This window comes from Carassius carassius, chromosome 41 (genome assembly GCF_963082965.1).
Source record: "Carassius carassius chromosome 41, fCarCar2.1, whole genome shotgun sequence".
In the NCBI taxonomy this organism is placed as follows: Eukaryota; Metazoa; Chordata; class Actinopteri; order Cypriniformes; family Cyprinidae; genus Carassius; species Carassius carassius.
In genome coordinates this window covers 7,908,755-7,930,611 of record NC_081795.1, presented here as the reverse complement: position 1 = coordinate 7,930,611, position 21,857 = coordinate 7,908,755, and the positions used below count along the sequence as shown (strand labels likewise).

The 21,857-nt window shown below is 36.9% G+C and overlaps 3 protein-coding genes across 3 annotated transcripts in view; 1 reads left to right on the top strand and 2 right to left on the bottom strand.

Moving 5' to 3' along the window:
- LOC132123553 (CUE domain-containing protein 1-like) overlaps window positions 1–5,866 on the bottom strand; it is a 35,220-nt gene extending 29,354 nt beyond the window's left edge. The window contains exon 1 of the mRNA XM_059534244.1: window positions 5,622–5,866. The gene's annotated coding sequence lies outside the window, so the exon portion shown is untranslated. The remainder of the gene's footprint in view (window positions 1–5,621) is intronic.
- Window positions 5,867–6,908: 1,042 nt separating this feature from the next.
- Window positions 6,909–18,159, bottom strand: LOC132123551 (vascular endothelial zinc finger 1-like). The gene is made up of 5 exons (XM_059534243.1): window positions 17,972–18,159; window positions 11,945–12,678; window positions 11,081–11,150; window positions 10,808–10,973; window positions 6,909–9,877 (listed from the first exon to the last, which is right to left on the bottom strand). The coding sequence occupies exons 1-5, from the start codon at window positions 18,002–18,004 to the stop codon at window positions 9,513–9,515; spliced, it is 1,368 nt and encodes a 455-aa protein (XP_059390226.1). The 5' UTR covers window positions 18,005–18,159; the 3' UTR covers window positions 6,909–9,512.
- Window positions 18,160–20,123: 1,964 nt separating this feature from the next.
- LOC132123222 (gap junction delta-2 protein-like) lies at window positions 20,124–21,432 on the top strand. The gene has a single exon (XM_059533795.1). It carries the CDS (start codon window positions 20,124–20,126, stop codon window positions 21,201–21,203), a length of 1,080 nt encoding a protein of 359 aa, XP_059389778.1. The 3' UTR covers window positions 21,204–21,432.
- The last annotated feature ends 425 nt before the right edge of the window (window positions 21,433–21,857 follow it).

Genomic DNA, 21,857 nt, shown 5'->3' with positions numbered 1-21,857 from the left:
GTTTTATTTTATTAAAGGATCCTGCAAGCACTTTCATTTATCCCCCTTTACTCATACTGAAAATAAGTGGTTCAATAACACTGAATGTTACAGGGACTGATTGCAAATGCAGATCCCACTGTGTTCTGGTTAAACTATTTTTATTTATTTATTTATTGCTAAGGTTTGCATATGGTGGTGTTCTTAATGACAGCTTTCCTTACAATATATACTATTCCTAAAAAATCTAGCCACCTGGGAACAACTGCCGGGACACATTACCCATGTACTTTCTGGAATCGCAGTGTGAAAGGGGCTTTAGTGTGTAAGGTTGCTGTTACAGCATAAACAACATGTGCAAAGTTACGAAGCTCAAAGTTAAAAGCAAAGGGAGATTACAAACATAGGCTGGTAGGGATTATAACAAGCTTCTTCCTGGATTTGTGACATCACTATCCCCAATGTTTGCTTAAACCCTGCCCCTGGGAACATGCAACTACCCGTAATGGTAAGGGGTGATATGTCACACACCCCTAGCTCTGAGAATACATGGATGTGAGATGTCCACTTTCACATGCATTATTCAGCTCTATTCAGACTTATTGTTTAGACAGAGTTGGATTAAAGTGGGCAGATCTTGATGGGGATTAGAAAGAATTAAACTGATACCCTCTACTTGAAAAACCAAACAGTGCTTGGTCTCAGAATTCATGCTTGATGTAACATCAATGGCAGTTTAAGACAATTTTTAATTGTTCAAACTGTGAACATCTGAGTTTTACACAGATTTTTTTTTTGAGAAATTAAGTGAAATGGATTTAAACATAGTACAGACACCCAGACTAATAAAAGAGAGGGGGAAAAAACAAATCTAAGAGCAGAAACTAAAAAGAAAAAACATTATTTCTGCATTTCACAAATAAGCATCTACTAATAATATTAAGCATTTTGCCTCATTATATTAATAGTTCTGCAGCAAAGCACAGAATTTGAGTTGGGATGCAAATAAAGATGAGAAATGTATTGATATGTAAACGGTACAATCATGCATAGGCTCAATACCATGGTTAAATATAGCAATGGTTTAAAACCTTTTTCTTTTTTTTTCTTTTTTGTTAAAAAAATATTTAGAAACGGCCATATTTTCATAATAAAAATTAATGTTACTGGTAGCTGAAAATCATCAAATTAGCCAAAAATTTGATTAAAGAGCACAAGACAGGGGATTTGTAAAGATTAGTGATTAACAGTCATTCCAATTAAGTGCAAATCTGGAGCTTTCTGCAGATGACGTGTGGGTCAGTAAATAATTAAAGTTAAAAATGGGGAAACAGATGGCCAACTAATTAATCGTTATGTGAGAATCCATAAAAATAAATAAATAAATAAAATAAATAATAATACAAGAAACACAAGAAATTACCCACATATAAAACAGGCACATTCTAAATCTAAGGCAATGATAAGTCAAGGAAACAATGAGACATTTTGGGTGTTGACCCACATTAGTGCACGATGGCCCTGTCTCCAGCCCTCCTGATTGCGAGCACTGAACTGGTTGCACACAACTTGTTTTGACAGCTGATAAAGGCCAATTAAACCCTGCAGGTTGTGTTTTCACAGGCCTTGTCCATGGCGTTATCAAGAAGCTATTTTTTCAGAAACTGGTTTCACTTTGCATTAATAACGGTAAATCTGACAGAATGCCAAATGCTGTCAGGATGAAGGACTTCAAAGGATAATAAAATGCCTTATTGGCATGCAAACTTTCATGTAATGTTTCCTCAAGTGTGCGCTGTAATCAATATTTAACAGCTCTAATAACATCAAAGTGCCTCAATATAGGAGTGGGAGAGTATGGATTAAATCGTTCAAAAAATGCAGAAGAACCCAAAAACATACAAAAAGACTAAGCTACATTTTAGATGGGAAACTATTTGGCAAAATCAGCAGAAGCTAAAAAAAGATAACAAACAGGCTAGCATATCAGGAAAACACAGAAGTGAGAAAAACACTCTTTCACCAAGAGTGAAAAAACAAACATGGGTTTTGTTGAAAGAAGATCTTTTCCAAGCAATGTGTGCCATGATCAAATGAATGCTAAATCTGGACGCTCAAATATCAGGCCGTTATGTTCCTTCGAGGCTCTCCGACTTCAATCTGTCAAACACAGATTAAAGACAACCCTTGCTCTGTTAGATACAAAATCAATCTGGCATAAACAGGCAAAAATGAAGTTAACAAATAGACAAGAACAATATAATGTCTTGTGATTATATTCTGGATAAAAAAATGGAGCAGTCAGAAGCAAAAATATGGCTGTTTGGGCTGGAGATGAACAGAAAGGACCCTTAGGGGGAGAAACTGGAAAGCCTCCATGCGTTCTCAACACCTTGGCAGACAGACAAGAGCAAAACTAATTGCAAAACAGTCCGTCTGTGACGTCTGGCTGATTGTGGTTGTATGTGTTTCTGAATGAAGGAAGTGTGAAGTCTGCAAAGTATAATAATTCACGGTTGAAAGGGAGTAGCTCACTGCTATCTCTAATGGGATGTGCATCTATCTGAATGCATCACTGACTGGATTGATGCCACAGAGCCATATTTGGCGAAATCACAGTTTATGATTTGATTCATGGCTATCTCTGCATTCATTCTGGATGCACAATTCGAAAAGGCTTGTATGAGGAGCTAATATCCACAGTATTTTGGTGGAAAAGCACTGTGTTCCAAAGCCATAGTCAATATGAGGAAACTGGGGTTTCTGAAACAGGAAGGTGAAAAAAAAGGGGTGACTTGACTACGACACCCGCAGCATGTCCACCGTCCCGCTGCTGGATGGTCTTCAGAGTGTGGCCCCCGACCCCCGCCCCCCGGCCCCCCGCCCCCTAAGTGCATCTGTTGAGGCTCAACGCCATAAACCCAATAACAATAGTGATGATCATAACAGACCTTTTCTGGGCCATCTGTCACAGAAGGTACAAAAGTCTGCCACTGTCCCCTGCTCACCAAAAACGGAAAACATTTGCTAGAAACAGCCTCTGAAATTACAGTAGCACTTTTTAGCTACATTTCCACTATGCACTCAAATACATGAACATATTGTAAATGCTAAGATGTGATAGGTCTATAAAAGTTTAGCTTTGGCATCACAGGAATAAATTACATTTGAAAAAACATTAAATAAGAAAACAGTTATTTGAAATTTTAATAATATTAGTGTTTTACTACACTTTTTAATGCACTTCATTTAATAAAAACTGGTGACTTGTCTTTTAAAATTGCTTATAAGAATAGGCACATAAGATTTGTTCAGACATCAGACTACACTGGTCACGTTGTATAGTTCTGATTCAATTTTGATTTGTTGTAACGTTATGTTTTTATATAAAACAAAAACAAACAAAACTGTGGCAAATAGATTTAAAATGTCCTTCATCGGTTTTACTAAATACACACTAATAGCCTTGAAGCATTAAATCGCTTATTTACTGATATTTGTATGTACAGTTTATCAAAACTAATCCGTTATATAATAGTTGTTTGAATTATCTCTTCTACAATAAGAAAGACTCCTCGGAGTTTGTTGTCCTAGGGTCATATTTCAAAAATACAGAAGCTTAAACACATTAGACAGCGATGAGCTATTTTTGGACTAAACACATTCAGGTATTAATCTCTCTGAATATAAGCAACATCTCAAAGCAATACTGGCTGCTCTGCCTGCACTCGATTCCCAAAAAGTCTGACCAAAATCTCTGACTGCAATCTATTCACATGCTAAGAAAAGACTAATTAATATACAATGTATGTAGCCATTTAACACATGTAGGCAACCTGAGCATTGACATCATTAATAAGGAGGGGTCGATCTACATCCAGTTCATCACCCCTGAGGTCCTGGGGTGGATCAAGAGGCACCTTAAAAGCTTTCAACGGGATAATGCCATACAAAATGGGAGGTGTAAGTGGATACAATGAGTCCATCATCCCCTCCAGCATACTCAAGAAGGGCAAAAACAGGACCAGTGGCCATATGCAAATCAAGACTTGGTTAAGAGGAGTGGCACCAGCTGTCCGACAGACAGACCTTCACCACCTCCTTCATCATTTATAACACCACGAGAACCAGGAATATGTAAGATCTTTGAACTCAAAATGTACTTCACAAGCCAAACACTTCTGTTTTGTGTCTTAAAATTTAACAGTGGGGTTTTCTCGCAAGGTACATTAGCACAAACTATACTTTAGAAAATAACAAGAAAATATAGACTAGACTGGTTGACTAAAAATCTAATTCCAACTGTGCAAAAGCAATAAAAACAACAGCAACCACAACAAATAATACTACTTTAACTTCTTGAATGCCTTGTACTACATGAAGATGATAACACACTGGAATGGGCCTCTGGTTCGTCAGAGCTGAAATCTAAGGAGAAAAACTGAAGGCCTCTAACAAAATGGTTATTTTGGTGGGTGGAACAGCATGTCTGCCTCAGCCAAGAAAGAAAGCACTTCTGGGATTTTATTAAATAGGCTAAAACTGGTTCCTTAGTGTAAAGTTGTAAGGAAGCTGTCAAAAGTGTAATGAGTAAAAAAATTGCAATTAAAATCTGTTGTGTTCGCTGAACCACTACAGTGTCTACAGACTGAGGGGCCTATAAAGCTTATGAAAATTGAGCCCAGATAACCTCATTTCCGTGAATCGGTTCTTTCAAATAACTTATTTCAATGAACTGATTCAAAAAAATGTCATGTTGGGCCGCATATTATTAATCATTATTATTGAATATTATAAAAATATCATTCTGTATTATAAATAAAGAGGTTACTGTAAATGCGTGTCTCCAAATTCCGTTTGTTTTAGACAGGATTCAGCTAACATAAAAAATAAATTAAAATGAAATATAACGCGAGTTTGCATTAAACACTGCGAAAATTTATTTACATATCTCTAATGAAAGATCTCGCTTGTTTTAATAGAAATAACGATATTTTTAATCTCCGAAGGAGGGGATTCTTGCGAGTTTTGACATTTTGATACAAGTCAGAATTAACAAGTCCGCAAGAAATGGTGTTCGGATCCATCACTTGTCCTGTTGTCCGATTCAAAGTGAGACGGAGCTGAGAACCGCTGGAAACGAATCGTGAGCAAATCGTACAGACCAGCGAACAGGTTCACCACCGATTCACTGAAAAGATCCAAAATAACGATTCATTCACAAATCCAACAAAGCTATCGAACGAATCCCAAGAACAAATCCCATAAAAATGCTGTCTAGGTAGACAGCGAAATAGCTTTTAGACACAACCAACCAGATTAATGGCAGAAGGACAGCGCTTCTCAGATCCAAGATGTGAACTTCACAGTCTTTATTCTCACACGAGCACGGCATAATTACCTTTCACATATATAAACTCATACCATTTAGGTGTAAATAGACGGAAGGCCGCAGCAGTTCACGACACACTCATCAACAACAGCGAGCAAACAGCCATACTCTAAACAAAGGCGTAAAACAACCATAAAACATTGGCATAGCGATTTTATCGGAGTATAATATAACGCTAACATAATGTGCAATCTATGGAGTTAAATGTTTCAGTAAAAAAACAAACAACAACAAAAAAACGGCTACTTACTCGAGGTGAACAGGAGCAGAATGCCACAGCGCACGTTCCCAATCCGGGTCTTCCTCTTTTATCTTAAAAATAAACACTATTTACGCATTTTCGTAGGCTTTAAAAAACCATACACGTCGGCATGCATCATCTCTATCGACACAGACTCGGTCCCGGTCGGTGCGTTGATGCCGCAGCGCCTGCAATCCCACAGAAAGGGAACTAGCAGTGTTTTGTTGTGTGTTGGGATGAATCAGAGGTGGGAAAAATCTGTCAGTCAGAATCTGTGCGGGAGGGAACAAAGAGCAACACCGCCGCCTAGTGTACAGAGAGCGGAAGTACACCTGCTGAGTCTGGACATCAAGGCGGAAGGGAAATGTTGAGAAAATAAAAATAATCACGTATTTCTAAAGAAACAAAAAAATGCATGATTAAAATAAGACTGTATAATTTATCATGTAATTAATTTAAAGGGATAATTTTACCCTCATGCCAAACCTGTATAAAGTTTCTACTTCTGTTGAACAGTCTTCAAAATATCTCCTTTGTGTTTAGCAGAAAGACGAAAGAAACTGAGTAAATGATGATAAATTAATCTACAAATTAATTACCTGTACATATTATGAAAGTATGTATTGCCTAAATATCTATTTAAAAATGAATATGAATATTTTGTTAAATATCAATTTATTTAAAATATTACATTAAGACTTATAAATATTTTTAGTGATTCTATTGTATTTAGGGGTTCAGTTTTCAAATGCATATAATTTCCAAACAAGAAGTATACTTAAAATGTTATAAAAGTTGTACTTGTATTTACAAATAAATGATTATCTGCATTATAATTCTTATGGCCCCCTATCACGATTCTTAGTATAATGGTTTAAGATTGATATGTATCAAGAAGAATATTTAATAATAACGGATCAGTATTTAGCTCATAGCATTAGCAGACAAGATATGAAAATTTTATTTTGTCATTCTGTATAGTGACATCCACAAATACCGAATGAGATGATGGATTTAAATCTGTATGACATTCTGGTCAGATATACAAAACACATGAAAGCTCATATCCACATCAGTTATTGCTTTTAATCAGATGTATGCCCTATGTATTCATTTTTATTAAATTTTAATGTTTGGCAGGCCTACTCAAGAAACATTTATTACATTATTATTACTATCAATGCTGGAAACAGTTATTTGATAAACAGAAAGTCTAAAAGAGCAGCAATTATTTGAAATCTATCAACTGGCAAAAGCAAAATTCCCTGAAAAGCACAGGGGGAATGAGGCAAATCATACTTGACAGTTTTCTTTTATTCAGACAACCCAAATAAAAGGCACAGAAAACATTGCGCAATGGGTTTACATAATTATTCTTGACATACAAAAAAAAAAAAAAAAAAATGTAGGAATGTTTTCACCTTTCTGCTAACCAAAAAATGCCTAGTCTTCATATGTATATATATAATTTATACATATACACACACACACACACACACATACAAAATTACCAATGTTAATGTTCTAATACAAAATGTCTTATAAAAGGTTATTTTACTTGTGTTTTTCCTTGCATGTGTCTATCATAACTACCACGTTCTCTGAGCTAAATGTTTTTACAAAGATATACATTCATTGGCCTTCACATGAGTTTGCCAATTTCCACCCAAGGACATGAAAGGACTGGAATCATTCTAAACTCTCCAATCCAAAACCCAACACAAAGATTTTCTTGTTTTTCCACCATTAATGTTCTTTAAAAGATACTGATGCATAAGGAGTAACTTCATGAGCAATACTTTATAAGATATAAAAAAACTAACAAATTCATAATTCCTCAAACATGGCAACTTGATATTTCATACGCAAAATAGATTCAAAATCTCCACACACATTTGGTAAACAGTTAAACTGCAGTTGGCCGACCCAAACAGTTTCCATCGCTGAGAACCGCTCGTCTTATCAGAGAGAAGACTGATGGGTTTCACGGTGGCATTTTCAGACATGCAGTTCAGGCACGGGAGTGACACCATTGTGGAAGGACAAACAATTAAATCACAAGCACAATTAAAACATTTCGTTTGGTTTTTTTGTTGTTGTTGTAGTGTTTTCAGTCACATTCCTCGAATTCCAGTTCTCAGTCGAAATAATCCGCCTTTACCGAAGGCAACATTTAAAAAACAAAACGAAAACATAAAATAGGCCAGAGCGATTTTAGCTTTCACATACCTACATGTAAGTCCATGTAATACAAATTTAAGAGCACAAATGCTTGGCTACCAGGTCAGCGCTGGTTGGGAAAACACTGGGGGTGCGAGTTAACACAGACTAAACCTTTTCCGGTGATTTATGCCCAGGCGGTGGTAGCTATTACATCATTTAAAGTACAATCACATTCAGCTGGTTTTACTCTTTGTTTGAGACTAATTCACATCACACAAGGGCACTCAACCCTGGTTTAGAGGGCCACGTGAGACTACAAACCTTGCATCGGTTTCCTCATATCATAACATAAAATGTACACGACAGCTGTCCAGCTCGGTCAAAAGGAGGACTGAGAAAGTTATATTGCTTTTATATATCCAACACAGAGAGGAAAATCAGAGAAAAACTAGGTTGGGGATTTCTGCAAAAGCCGATTCTGTTATTTTTAAACAGGGTTACTCTGAACAAGACAACAAACCCTGAAAATTTGAAGGCAGTTTTGGTTTTTACTGTGACTTGGGTAAACGAATAAGGAATAGAGGTTAACTTTCTGCTCCTGGGACGGACGATCGCGTCAGCGGCTGAAGAGTATACGGCACCTCGACCTCTGAGGTACATCTCAGTTTTCGCCAATAAAGGGAACTATGTTTAGTGTGCTAATTGTGTAGAAAATTAGGTCTGGAAGAGAGTGTTAGGTGTGATGCTGTCCATTACAGGAGCAGAGCAAGTTGGGACACCCTCAGCAAATTTCCTGAGCAAAAGGTCCTATGGAAAAACAGCCCTCGTCCTTCAGAAAGGAAGAGCAGAGACGTCTCGATTACAAAACTAAATGCTCTTAAGAATAAAAATTGGCCTTTCAAGTGATGAAGTCGGCCACTTGGTGACCAGGCATCTATACGAACACTCAAAATATTTGATCTAAAATAATACTGCTGTCAGAATAACCACCGAAAGAGATATGTGTCCAGTGCAAGATTGTAACTGTATATGTTCAACCCCACTAAGCAGAAAATATCCCAGCTATTGAAACAGAACCTAATTATTCTACAATCAGGAATAACCAACTCCAAAGAATACCTATAAAGAATAATAATTATAATAATAATAAAAACACAGCTACAGATTAAAAGGCTTACAATGAAATGAGGCCTTTTAAAATCTTATTCTAAAATTTCCTCATTTGTAGAGTATTGTCTTATAAAAAAAAAAAAAAAGCTCTCATCTTCCACTAATGGAAACCACTGTCCCTTTTGTTTTACGGGACTCATTAAAATGCATAAAACTATGAAATACTGATAAGCAAGCTAACGTAACAAAAATAAAATCCTCACAGTAATATTTGCCAAAGTCCTTAAACCGTTAACACTAACAATGAAGCGGCGACACGCTCTGCTTCAAACAGCCGACTGGCAAGGATTTTCTGGCACTTGAAAAGTGAAATCACCAAACATACATGTCAGTCTTCCACTCCATGCAATAACTATTTTTTCTGTTCGTCACTAAACCCTAGACAATCTGCTTATCTCTCAGCCGAACGAAGGAGGCGCAAAGTGCCAGCTAACATCCGCATGATTCCTTGCAGCTGCAGACTGTCATTTTCCTATATTCCCCATTCCTCCAGGCTCTTTTTTCCCTCACAGCTGGAGAGGAAGTCTAAAATGGGAGACATGAGGTTTACTAGAAGGACATTGGGTTCTACCAGGGCGGGCTGGAAGGCAGGACCTGTGAGAGGAAAGACATGCTTTCCATCGGCCTCATGGCAATGTTGAGTGGACCGGTGATGTTCATCGACATGGGCGAGGTGATGGCGACGGGATGGGCTATGTTCATGGGCGCCGTGGCTGGGATGTTGACTGAGGTGATGTTGACGGGAGCAGTGATGGTGACCGGGTGCTGAAGGCTGACGGGGGAGGTGATGTTGACCGTGTTGGTGGTTATGTTCATCTGAGCGGCGATGGTGATGGGATTGCTGATGGTGCAGCGGTTCATGGCCGTAGTGTTGGACGCGGTTGAAGAAGTGACTGATGTGGCTGAGGCAGAGTTGCACACGTTGTTAGAGTCTGACCGGAAAAAGTGAAAAAGGAAAGAGTGTATAAAACATTGGGGTGATTTCTAGGGTTACACTGTGGGTAAGACAGAAAAAGCAGAGTTCATTCATTTATTGATGTTATACATCTACTTCTACATTTAGTTTACTGCTATGTATTCCACATTGTTTTTGCAAATTTTTCACCAAAATATTTATTTCTACCTGGTTGTTGTTTTTTAGCAAAATCTTAACAACATTATCTTGTGTATATATATATATTTTTTTAAATATATATATATATATATATATATATATATATATATATATATAAATACTTCAAGTAAATATAAAACATTGATAAAGACAAATGTTTCGAAAGCAAAATGTTTAAATTTTCTTTGTAAATAAAATTGTGGACTTAAGCAAACATTAATTTTTTTTTTTTAAATATAAATATTTCTAGTAATTAAAGAAATACATTGTTAAAAAAATTGTTTTCTAAAAGATACAATTTTTAACTTTTTGTATTTGTAATGTAAAAAGTAACATTTTATCAAAATAATGCAATAAAATATTTATTAATTGGAGTAGTATTACATAATGTGCTGGGACTACTGAAAAGTAAACATCAGAACTGAAGAAAAATCCTTACAGTTGAGGCTGAATATCTCTTATTTTTACCTAACCTCTACATATTTGAATATCTAACATTCACACTAGACAGCTGACATTTGTGGACTTTAAAAGGCCAGGCTGGGGAAAATACTCTTTAGCACCGAATATTATGAAAAGTGAACAAAAAGGAAAATTCTATTTTGTATAGGCAACATCAAATCACACAGATGGCAAACAATCGGGAGGCACTAATGTATGTGGCAGGATCAAGAGAAACCAGTGGCATCTCTCGGAGTGTGAAAGTCATCCCAGAAGACTTCTGAAAATTGTTGGAGAATTGACATACCTTTGTTACAGGGGGAGGTGAAGCCGGCCTGGCCGTGGGTCTTGAGATGGCTGGTGATGTAGGCGGCACTCAGCATCTTCCCGCAAATGTTGCAGGTGACCTTGCCTTCATGCCGTATCATGTGTGAACGCAGGCGGTCTTTGGTGGCGAAGGCAGATGTGCAGGCCTGCAGTGACAGAAAGACAAATCACTGTGTGGACAGAGTGCGATAAACCAATGAAGCATACAGGAACTTCGAGAATGGAGGAGAGCGAGGGGCATGTGCACTCTTACCGTTACTTGGCATTTAAAGGGTCGTTCTGTGGAGTGTACATGCTTGACATGACAGCTAAGATGATCCGGCCTATTGGAGAGGAAATCACATACAATAAATAAAATATGTCACTGTACACAGAACAAAATTTAGAACTGATCTGAGCTGCACGATGACACTGCGTGATAATGGATAAACTGATAATCACAAGTAATCATGATTATTGTCATTTTACATATTTCTTTTTACATTTGATTAGAATTACTGCAATTTCACATAAGCACAAATCAAGAGAACATCAACTCAAATAGCATATTTTACCTCATCTAGTTAGTCCTGATAAATTCAATTTCTCAGATAAATTACATTAAATTATGAAAACTGGTACAACAAGAAGCTTTCAGGCTGTATCGTACTTTCATTTGAGCATGTGTTTTCCGATGCACTCTTTTCTCAAAGCAGAGACGGTGCATGGTTGCCAGGTTGGGAAGATTAATCGACTGGGCAGATTGGGGGTTTGAGGGGATTTAAAATTTTGTCATCTGGCAACTGCAAGCATGCAAGCTTGCGGAGGCTTGTCAAATGAAAATGAAACATTTTCAGGATAAATTACCAATGGAAAAATATCACATATTAAGACACTATTGTCTTATGTAGAGATGCTTTACAGCAGAACTTGGAATTGTTATAAAGAATTTTAAAGAAGTTTGCATCATTGATTCTGTTCTTTTCCTGTTATTACTGTGAAGCTGCACTGAAATGATATGTATTGAATAAAGCACAATATAAACAAACATGCAAGACATTCAAGACATAATGGTTTGTTCCTTAAATCAATCATGAGACATGTTTCCCTGTAGTCAGTAGTGACTTGCTGAAACTACCTAGAGAAGCCTTTCCCACAAACGGAGCAGATATACGGCTTGTGCACGCCACCGTCATGCGACCGCACGTGATAGGTCATGCGGTCCTTCCTTTTGAAGCGCTGGTGACAGATGGGGCACTCGAAGGGCTTCTCGTCCGAATGCGAGAGCTTGTGGCGGTTGAGGTGGTAGACGTCCCGGAAGGCCTTGCCACACATCTCGCAGCCGTGGTTCTTCTTCACTGGTTTGGGGGGTTTCTTGGGCATGGCTGGTTGCTGCTGAGGCAGGACCGACATTATACCTGCGGCCGTGGACGCAGAGGTGGTGGCTGTGGTGAGGATGTCCGCCATTGTTGAGACATAGGAGGGGTTGCCGTTGTTATCACGTGGCACAGTGGAAATGAGAGGCACCATGGTGGGCGCTGTGGTTGTCTTCTTGGACCGTGACACCATCTTAATGCCCGTGTGACAGGACTCATGTCGCCGGAGGTGGTAACTGTCCCGAAAGGCCTTGTTGCAGTAGCCGCATATGAAGGGCGTCTTTGACTTGGGCTCCTTCTTTATTACCACCTGACCGCCGCCACCACCCCCTCCACCCGTCCCGCCTCCCATGTTGTCTTTGAGGAGGTCAACTGAACTGACTGGGGGTTTCTGGTCGAGCTGGATAGGAAGAACAGGCTTTTGATCCTGCGGCTCAGAGTTGAGCAGCGGCAGAAGGCTGTTCTGATGCTGGTGGTGGAGGGCTTCATTGGCCTGCTGGGATAGAAAGAGAAGACTTCTTAGTATGTCTTTAAGACAAAACAAATGGTTGGTAAGGTTATTTTTTTAATGTTTTTGAAGGCTGCATTTATTTTATCCAGAATACAGTAAAACAGTGATAGTTAAATATTTGTGGCAATGTCTTCTGCTTTAATATATTTTAAAATGTAATTTATTCCTGTGATGCAAAGCTGAATTTTCTGTCACATGATCCTTCAGAAATCATTCTAACATGCTGATATTTTTTTCCAGGATTAATTTACGAATAGAAAGTTGAAAACAGCATTTATTTGGAAATATGAATCATGTGTCAATATTGATCAATTAAATGCATCCTTGCTGAATAAATGTATTAATTCTTTTTTTTAAAGGAAATACTCAATGGCTGTACAAATACACTTGGCTGTGATATTATAGGCCAGTGTTGCTATTGGCCAGCATGAGGTAAACATGACCTCAGCTGAGAGATGGTGTTAAATGTTTAGCAAAAATAGAAACTGACTCATTTCCAGGGCATCTGTGCAACTTGGAAAACAAGAGAAGCCCTGACTGGGACCTAGCAGGGGGACAGTCAGCTGTTCAGTACAGTGCAGGATTACTAATGAGATATTAGAGAGAGTGAGAAAGCTAGACGAATAGTGAAGGAGAGAGAGAGAGCATGAGAAGGAATGTGGATTATAATGCATTCAGATGAATGAGAAATTGCCAAAAACTGTCCATAAAAAGCAACACATTTTAAGAGGAGAAAAAGCAGAAGCATAAAAAAAGATGTAATTCTTGGCAACCCTAATCCCACTGTGACTAACAGGAATCCTTAGATCACGTCAGGGCAAGACGCATGTTTGCTGACATGTGCATCATATCAGAGACTTCAGTGCTTTTGCATACGAAATTGACAGCTTCCTGCAGCTTGCAAACAAATCTACTGCAAGTAAAATTATCTGAGACTATAATGAATGCAGTTCCTCATCTATCTGGCCACACATGCCCAGGACGTTCTGCTAAACATACATCACGTCATACGCAAAACACACATGGTGAGAGACTACATGGTCAAAGGAGCATGAAGGCAGAATGTTCACATGGGTAAAAAGTGTGCTGCCATGCACCGAAAATGACAAAGCGCTGAAAAATATCCAATGCATTCCATAAATTCTTGCATTTTTAAAATCTCATTTGCATATTTAAACATGGCAAAACAAGACGTCAGTCTTATGTTATTGGTTCATATATGAAAATGTGGAAGTGCAAATTACATTTGAGAGCTACTGTGGAGGGGAAAACCATCCATTCATGACAAAAAAAAGCTACCTTTCATCTGAAACTAAAAAGAATTATAGTCAAAAGACTAAGACTAAAACTAAATTTAAATTTCGTGTCAATTAACACTGGTTCCTTTTCACTGTTAGAAGGAAGAAAATCAAGTGATTGCGTTGGTGCCGCAAGCGCGCACAAAGTTAAGCTTTGCTACTTTAACAACTGCTCAGTTTAAATATGTAATAAAATCTGTGCTGTTAAGTTTATATTTTAAGTTTTACGTGGCTATCGGAATGCGAGTGAAGTATGCTACATAACAAATAATAATTTGGCATTCAAATACATTGCGCATTTGGAAACATTTGATTTTGTGTGTCGAATGAGAAACCCAATGTTGGTTTCAGTTTCATTTTAGCTTTAATTCGATTTGGCTTGTCGTTTGTGTTGCTATAACTTGTAATAGGCTATTTTTTATTCTTGTTCTTTTTTAAATAGGCTACCGTTAATTGAACGGATTTGCTGTGGAGTGAGGGGAACTAAAATAGCATAGCTATGTTTACAGTGTTTAATATGTTTGTAAACATTTCGAGTCGGTATTAGGCCCATTTCTGAATGAAATAATAAAATGCAACTTATTAAAAAAATGTGTATGTTTTTTTCTCTCTCTAAAATCAAAACATTTTATACACGTACTAGTGTAGCCTATTTTAACAATGCAGTAAACCTTTTTAAATATTTTTATAAATTACTGAAAATAAATGAATACATACATAAATGACTTTTTAAACAGTTTAACTGATTGTATTAATAGGTCAAAATTCTTAATGGTCGGTTAACAGTTAACTGGAACATGATGAACATCAATAGTAAGAACAGATATGTTCAGTTCGCGTTTTCACCTAAAAGCCCAGTAGGAGGTCTATGTCAGCTTGATTAGATGACTTAACTCTACAAAATGTGCAATTAGAAGTCGATCTGTGAGGATATTTGTATTTAGACGTATTCAAGTTTGCCAAGCATCAAGTGTTCAAACAGTGACAGTGGGCTGCTCTTCACGCTGCTTGGATGATTTTGATACAAATCTGCATTGAAGGCTGACGTCACTCCAACAGAAATAATTTAGGCTTAAGGTTGAGCAGTGCACATACAAACGCAAGAACACTGTACGCAGACCTAGATCTAACCTAGATGCAAAATGAAATCTGAAGCAAACTTGCTGCATTTAAAATATGCTGCTATTGTGAGCCTATACTTTAATGATGTATTGGTACATAGGTTAATCTGCATTGTCTGCACAGCCATAATGTGGAAAATTAATTTGAGATTCATATTTATATATATATATATATATATATATATATATATATATATATATATATAAAACTTTAATCGTAATTGGTGAAGATGGCAGATGCACAGTTAGATCAGTTTAAGCCTATTACAGAAGCAGGCGAAATAGAACAAAAAATGTTCTTAACAACGCCAGAATTAAATATCTGTGGCATCAAAACCAACATATCTGCTTATGTAACCTGTCAAAAAAAATTAAGGAAAGAAAAAGAGCGAGAAGAATTCCTTTCCTCTAAAGACAGAACCCGGTGAATCAGATTCTTGTTTGCTGCAGACAGATTAGGAGATGCCTGTTGGGAGCCGGACAATGCCTTGCTCATGAATAACCTCTGACGCCTGCAGAACAATGAGGAGTGATGCGCTAGACTGTCGTCTCATTAGATGCTTTATCACATGGGTGGAATCAAGCAGAACAAATTAAGCACTTTTTACACCAGTTTTAATAAGTCTGTAAACTTAAAGTTTATTAAGGTGTAAAGATTCCATAGATACAGCGATATTAAGGAGTTAAAAAGACATTTTGGAAGCACTTTGAGGAATATTTGAAGAAACATTATGTTATCTCTCTCTTAAATGGTCAGTGAAGTCTGATCTGTTACTGACAATATCCAGATCAGCATGTGTAGTGAAAGCTGACAGAAAATCAAATATGGATTATAACTGGTGCATACAACATGTTGGAGGAAGTGAGCAGTGTACAGAAACTTCTTCTAAGATCCTTCTGTAGACAAACATGCATAATGTGGTCAAGGAAGTTTCAGATAGTGTCTAACAATGTTTCTATGCTAACTAAAAATGCTAAATCTTATGTTGGAGCTGATTTCAAATTTGTCTCAGTACATGTCCAATTAAAATAACTTAAGAGGATGTTGATGATGATGAAGCACACACCGAAGAAGCCTTTCTAACGTTAACTCACAACAACATTTTTGGACATTGTCTGCTTCTGCTTCTATTTCCAAGTAAATGCATTTTGGGAAACTTTTCTGGAACAAGGCCTACAGCCATAGAGCACTTTAAATGTTTTCTCTCCCAAGGGAAAAGTGAACAGAAAAAGCTTTGAGTCACTACTTTCTTATACTCATAATAGTTGGACTAAGCTGAACTTAATATTCATACATCTATATTTAACCAATATATATACTTTTCCTACTTATTCTTTAGCTTTCCTGTAGCTCAAACAGTACAGTATAGTGCTAGCAAGACAATGGTCATGGATTCAATTCCCATGGAAAGCAAGAACTGAAAAAAAAGTGCAAAGTAGTCTTGAATAAAAGCATCTGCCAAATGCAGATATATTACCATTGGTTCCACTGATAAATTGCATCATTCAGTGGATCTCTAAAGAATAGCACCTAGTAATTCCAATGCATTCAATAGGAAACAACAGTTTCAACAGGTAAAGTAGCCTAACTTATTTGTTATCAGTTAGGCTACTTAATTATCAAAACACATAAACAAAAACAAGCATCATCAATATCATATCAATATGTGCAAAACAAGTGGGTTGATCTATACGAAATCACATCGATCCCTTAAGCAAAAGACTTACAAAATGAGGAAGACCAAAGGAATTCGCCATAAGAGTGAACAATATTTGTTACTTTTATGTTAAGTTAAAAGTGTAAGGTCCTATGAGATGAATGGTAAGAAGAGCCATAACAGCCATAACCTAAGCTTTGATATTTCAGCGTAAACATGCAGATTCCTCATGCATCAGAGCAACATTTGCACCTCACTTACATACCAATGCAATGCATGCTTTAACAACATCAATCATGCATTACATGCATAAGCTTATGGATGTCCGCAGCAAGAGCATGGGCTGACTATACAGCGCAGTTTAATTTCAAATTGAATACCTTTTTAAGGGTTGGAGAGAGAAAATAAGTCAAAATGTAATAATTGTTTTCAAACTTTATCGAACAACGACTAAGTTATTCATAACGACTGTGAGATTCTAGGGCACCAGAATAGTAAATTTTCGAAATTCCGTAAAGAACCTAAATCGTATATTTGTCATCATATGCACGTTCTATTCGATTATGATGTCTAGCTAGGCAGCTGAGATCTTGAAACACAGCCATTATCCCCATGTTCCCTCCAATAAAAGTAGCCAAAGGAGCTGCGAAAACAGCGAATAAAAAAAAAATTCAAGTAATTAAGGAGAACCATGGAGACCGATTGGAAAATAAAAATGAAGTATATATAAATAATAATAATAAAAAAATATATATATATATATATATATGCCAAAAATGCATACAAACACCGTTTTATATTATTACACACGCAGACATTGACGTTGTGTCTGGTCAAAACATCCAAACTGTGTCAGAACAAAATTAATGAGTTTACAAACTAAGGAATAGCTGTCAGCTAAAAGTGTTTAACTTAAGATAAAAAAGGCAAAAAGCACGTAAAAAGAGTGTGAATGAGAAGGAGAAGGGGGAAAAGAGGGAAATAAATCCCTTGTACGTCTCCCTCATAGTTCACAGCTGGAAATCTGGGAGAGATTCAGCATTAGCGGCTAATGTGAGCTAGCTTAGCTACCATTGTTTTTACTGCCTTAAAATCCCGCTTTTAAAGCTCAAATCTCCGCGCCTCGAGCTGTTTTAAGAGTCCCGATCGATTTTCTATTTTTTCCCGCGCGGTTGTGATTTATTTCGAACTGCTAGCTTACCTGAAATAAAAATGAACTCCAGCTCTGCTCCATTGCAACTCTTAAAAAAATCCGCAGGAAACCTACAAGAAATCTACAACAAAGCAGCTAAACATGGCAGCTGTTACAACTTCCTGTAACCCCGAGAGCCAAACCATTTCATCTGATATACGCGCCGCTACTGCTGAGATTCCGCCAGCTCACTCCATCACAGCACTGCACTCACAAACACACTTTAGAGCAACGAACAATTTTTATTTTTAGTCAAACATTTATATATTATATAATTAAACGACTATAAACGCGACTGAATGTCAACGACGTTGAAATAAATAACAAGATAATTCTTAAATAAATATTGCATGATGTGCTAGCCTAGCAAATATAAACAACTGACTTAAAGTAAAATTATTGGAAAATGTCCAAACATTACGCATTTATTTTTAAAAACGTCAATAGGAGTCAACTAATTATTTACTTAAATGGTTGTCTGCGATCTTGCATTAAGCTTTTGTAGCTATTAAGATAATTTGCATTAAGAGAATAGCCTACAGGTATATGTATGTGTGTGTATGTATATATATATATATATATATATATATATATATATATATATATATATATATATATATATATATATATATATTATTATTATATATTATTGTACAAACATAGAAATACACAAGTACCACAAATAACAAAGTAAACATGAAGTGTGAGGACCAGATGCTAAATATTAAGATTATGTACATGGAGTAAACAAGACAGATGTTGAGACGGTGAAAATTATGTTTGTCTCTGGATATTGTGTGTTGGGGGCAGATGGTAAGGTAGTGAAATCACTGACGATGAGCAACATGTTAACTGTAAAATGCATATAAAATGTCTGTCTTTTGTTTGCTTGCGGTTTTTATTTTGCTTAATTTCACATAAAAAAGTTAATCCTCTGGCACAGCAGATGCAACTGTAACTTTAAAGTTATCAACTTGGCAGCTGTTTTCTTACCATGATTTTACCATGAAAACTATATTGTAATGCATATTTATATCATTAATTAGAAAAAAAGAGTTCACAGAGTTTACATTTTCTCAAAAGCTCTAAATAAGATCTTCATGATCAAATCAAGCTATTATAATTTTTTTTAAAGGCTATTGGTTTTGCCTTTTTTTCACCCAACAGGTGACATATTGTGTTGTGTATTTATAATACATTTCAACATTAGAAAGCATATGTTACTTGAACATAAAGCAATAACAAAATTGGGTCAGTAGATTAAATGTTGTTTATTTCCATATTGTGGTGTATGTATGTATCTCTCATGAATTAGCATTGTTTCCCCATTCCAGCAGGTTCTTTTGAACAATCTGTTTGACTGTTCAGGGAAATTCGGAGATGGTGCATCCCATTGTATTTTTAAATCTTTGTGACATTGTACATTTGGAACTCTTTGTCTGAATACAGTACAATGAGGGTTTGGATAGATGCCTGTGGTCAGCCCATTTCCCCCGGCTCACTCACTGAGGTCTTTTCCTGGTGACAAACAGACATTTTTTCAAATGCAGCAATGCAAATTGTATTTTTTGTACATTTTGTCATTTTTGTAGACAAATTATCCAAAGGTAAGTGTTTTTTCCTTGTCTATTTTATTATATGATTTTTAAAAGAGTGAGCCATTTTATTGTCCAACCAAATTACATGACTGTAATGAGGATATAATTCAGGATAATTGGGCCATTTCCCCCAGTCACCTCAATGGCAAAAAGTGACCCAATTTCCCTAAATTTGCCTCTATGTAGATTACACAAGTAACCAAGAAATTATGAACCTTAAATAAATTTAAAACTGCATGGTGAAGAACTTAAAATGCACATAAAACAACATATTGGTATCACAAATTGACATTTTCTAAAATAATTTGTCTAAACAGATTATTTAACACTCTTAAAGGAATAATTCAAATGAAAATGATAATTTGCTGAAAATGTACTCACCCTCAGGACATCCAAGATGTAGATGAGTGATTGATATAAATTTTTCCTCTTGGATGGGCTGAGAGTGAGTAGATTTTGAGTTAATTTAAAATTTTGGATTAAAAAAAATGCAATATATTAGATGACAACATAACAAAATATCTTTGCCTTTCCACTATTTTCTTGTTTTCTCCAGATTAAAAATGGGGGACTGGTCAATTCTGAGCCGTTTTCTAACAGAGGTTCAGAATCATTCAACGGTCATCGGTAAGATCTGGCTGACAGTGCTCCTGATCTTTCGAATCCTGCTGGTTACCCTGGTTGGAGACTCTGTGTACAGCGATGAGCAGTCCAAGTTTACATGCAATACGCTGCAGCCGGGCTGCAACAATGTCTGCTACGACACTTTTGCACCCGTCTCACACTTGCGCTTCTGGGTCTTCCAGATTGTGCTGGTCTCAACACCTTCCATCTTTTACATCATCTATGTGCTTCAAAAAATCACCAAAGATGAGAAGCTGGAGACAGAGAGGGTCCAGACAGAGGCCAAGCACACCGTGGGAGACTATTCTGAGCAGCTGGAAGGGGACAGTGTCAGAATGGGATATGGACTCCAAGGAGAAGAATGGGGTGGTCAGGATGAGGAAAGCGTGGAGGAAAATCTCCTCCAGGATGATTTTGGTGAGGATGGCAAGGATCCAACCACACTCTCCAGTCAGATTCTCCTCATCTATATTGTTCACGTCCTGATCCGCTCCATCCTAGAGATCACGTTCCTTGTCGGACAGTACTACTTGTTTGGATTTGAGGTGCCTCATTTGTTCAGATGTGAAACGTACCCTTGTCCGACACGGACTGACTGTTTTGTGTCGCGAGCCACTGAAAAGACCATTTTCCTTAATTTTATGTTTAGTATCAGCCTGGGTTGTTTTCTCTTGAACATTGTGGAACTTCACTACCTCGGTTGGATCTATATTTTCCGCTTGCTGTGTGCTGCCTGCTTCCTGTGTTTCACGCCAGAGAGGGATCTGTACTCTCAAAGGAACTCTTTGCTGCTACGCCTCAGGCACTCAATGCGGAGCAGGCTGATTCTGCAGTCCCCCACAACCACCCTGTCTGAGGAAAAGACGGGGACGGCTTTGCTTTCACACGGCCCAGCCATCTCCTTCGATACTGACTGTACTGTTGAGTGCACCTCAAAGAGGAACCCAGAGGAGAGGGAACATATGAGGCTGAAACTGGCCAACATGGCTAGATTTACTGGCAAAAAGTCCTGGTTGTAATGTGTATTGATGTTTTTTTTTCTTTATGTTTTGTCATGTTGTAACGTTCAGTGCCATTTTGTGTTTGATTCAAATGCTTGCAATGCTTGAGCTAAAAAGTTTCACCCTTTTAGCGCATTGATTGTAAATCTTTTTTCAAAATCTTTTTTGAATTGCCATAAAAATGAATATTATATATTCGGCATATGACCATCAAATTATAAATGTATATTACATCTCCTTAATTGTATTATTACTTGACTATTATTTCAGTAATGACATCCATGACATAATGACCATGATTTATTGTTGATTTTCTTTTTGACACATGATGTAGTGTCATGCACAACAACTCTTAGGCCAGTGCTTTTTCTGTGCATGTAATACTTGCACATTAGTTTGATCTGAGCGTTTATTTAGATTCATATGCATTACAAATGCTACTGTATAAGCACTGCACAGTAAGAGATTGTTTGACACTCAAAAAAGTTTTAATGTAAATAATTTTTTATTTATATTTAAAGTATTAAAGTAAATTTAAGCTGATCTTCTGTTAGATTTAATAGAATTGTTTCTTTTAAAATAGGGCATATAGTATCAGAAATATATATATACAGTACTGTGGAAAAGTTAAAATGTATTTAATGTATTAAAAAAAAATGTTCATGATTTCCA

Coding starts and splice junctions, on each gene's coding strand:
- LOC132123551 (XM_059534243.1), bottom strand. CDS start 18,004: ATGGAGCAGAGCTGGAGTTCATTTTTATTTCAG. Junction 11,151..11,944: donor TGTGGGAAAGGCTTCTCTAG/GTAGTTTCAGCA, acceptor CCTCTCCAATAG/GCCGGATCATCTTAGCTGTC. Junction 9,878..10,807: donor CACCTCCCCCTGTAACAAAG/GTATGTCAATTC, acceptor TTTTCCGGTCAG/ACTCTAACAACGTGTGCAAC.
- LOC132123222 (XM_059533795.1), top strand. CDS start 20,124: ATGGGGGACTGGTCAATTCTGAGCCGTTTTCTAACAGAGGTTCAGAAT.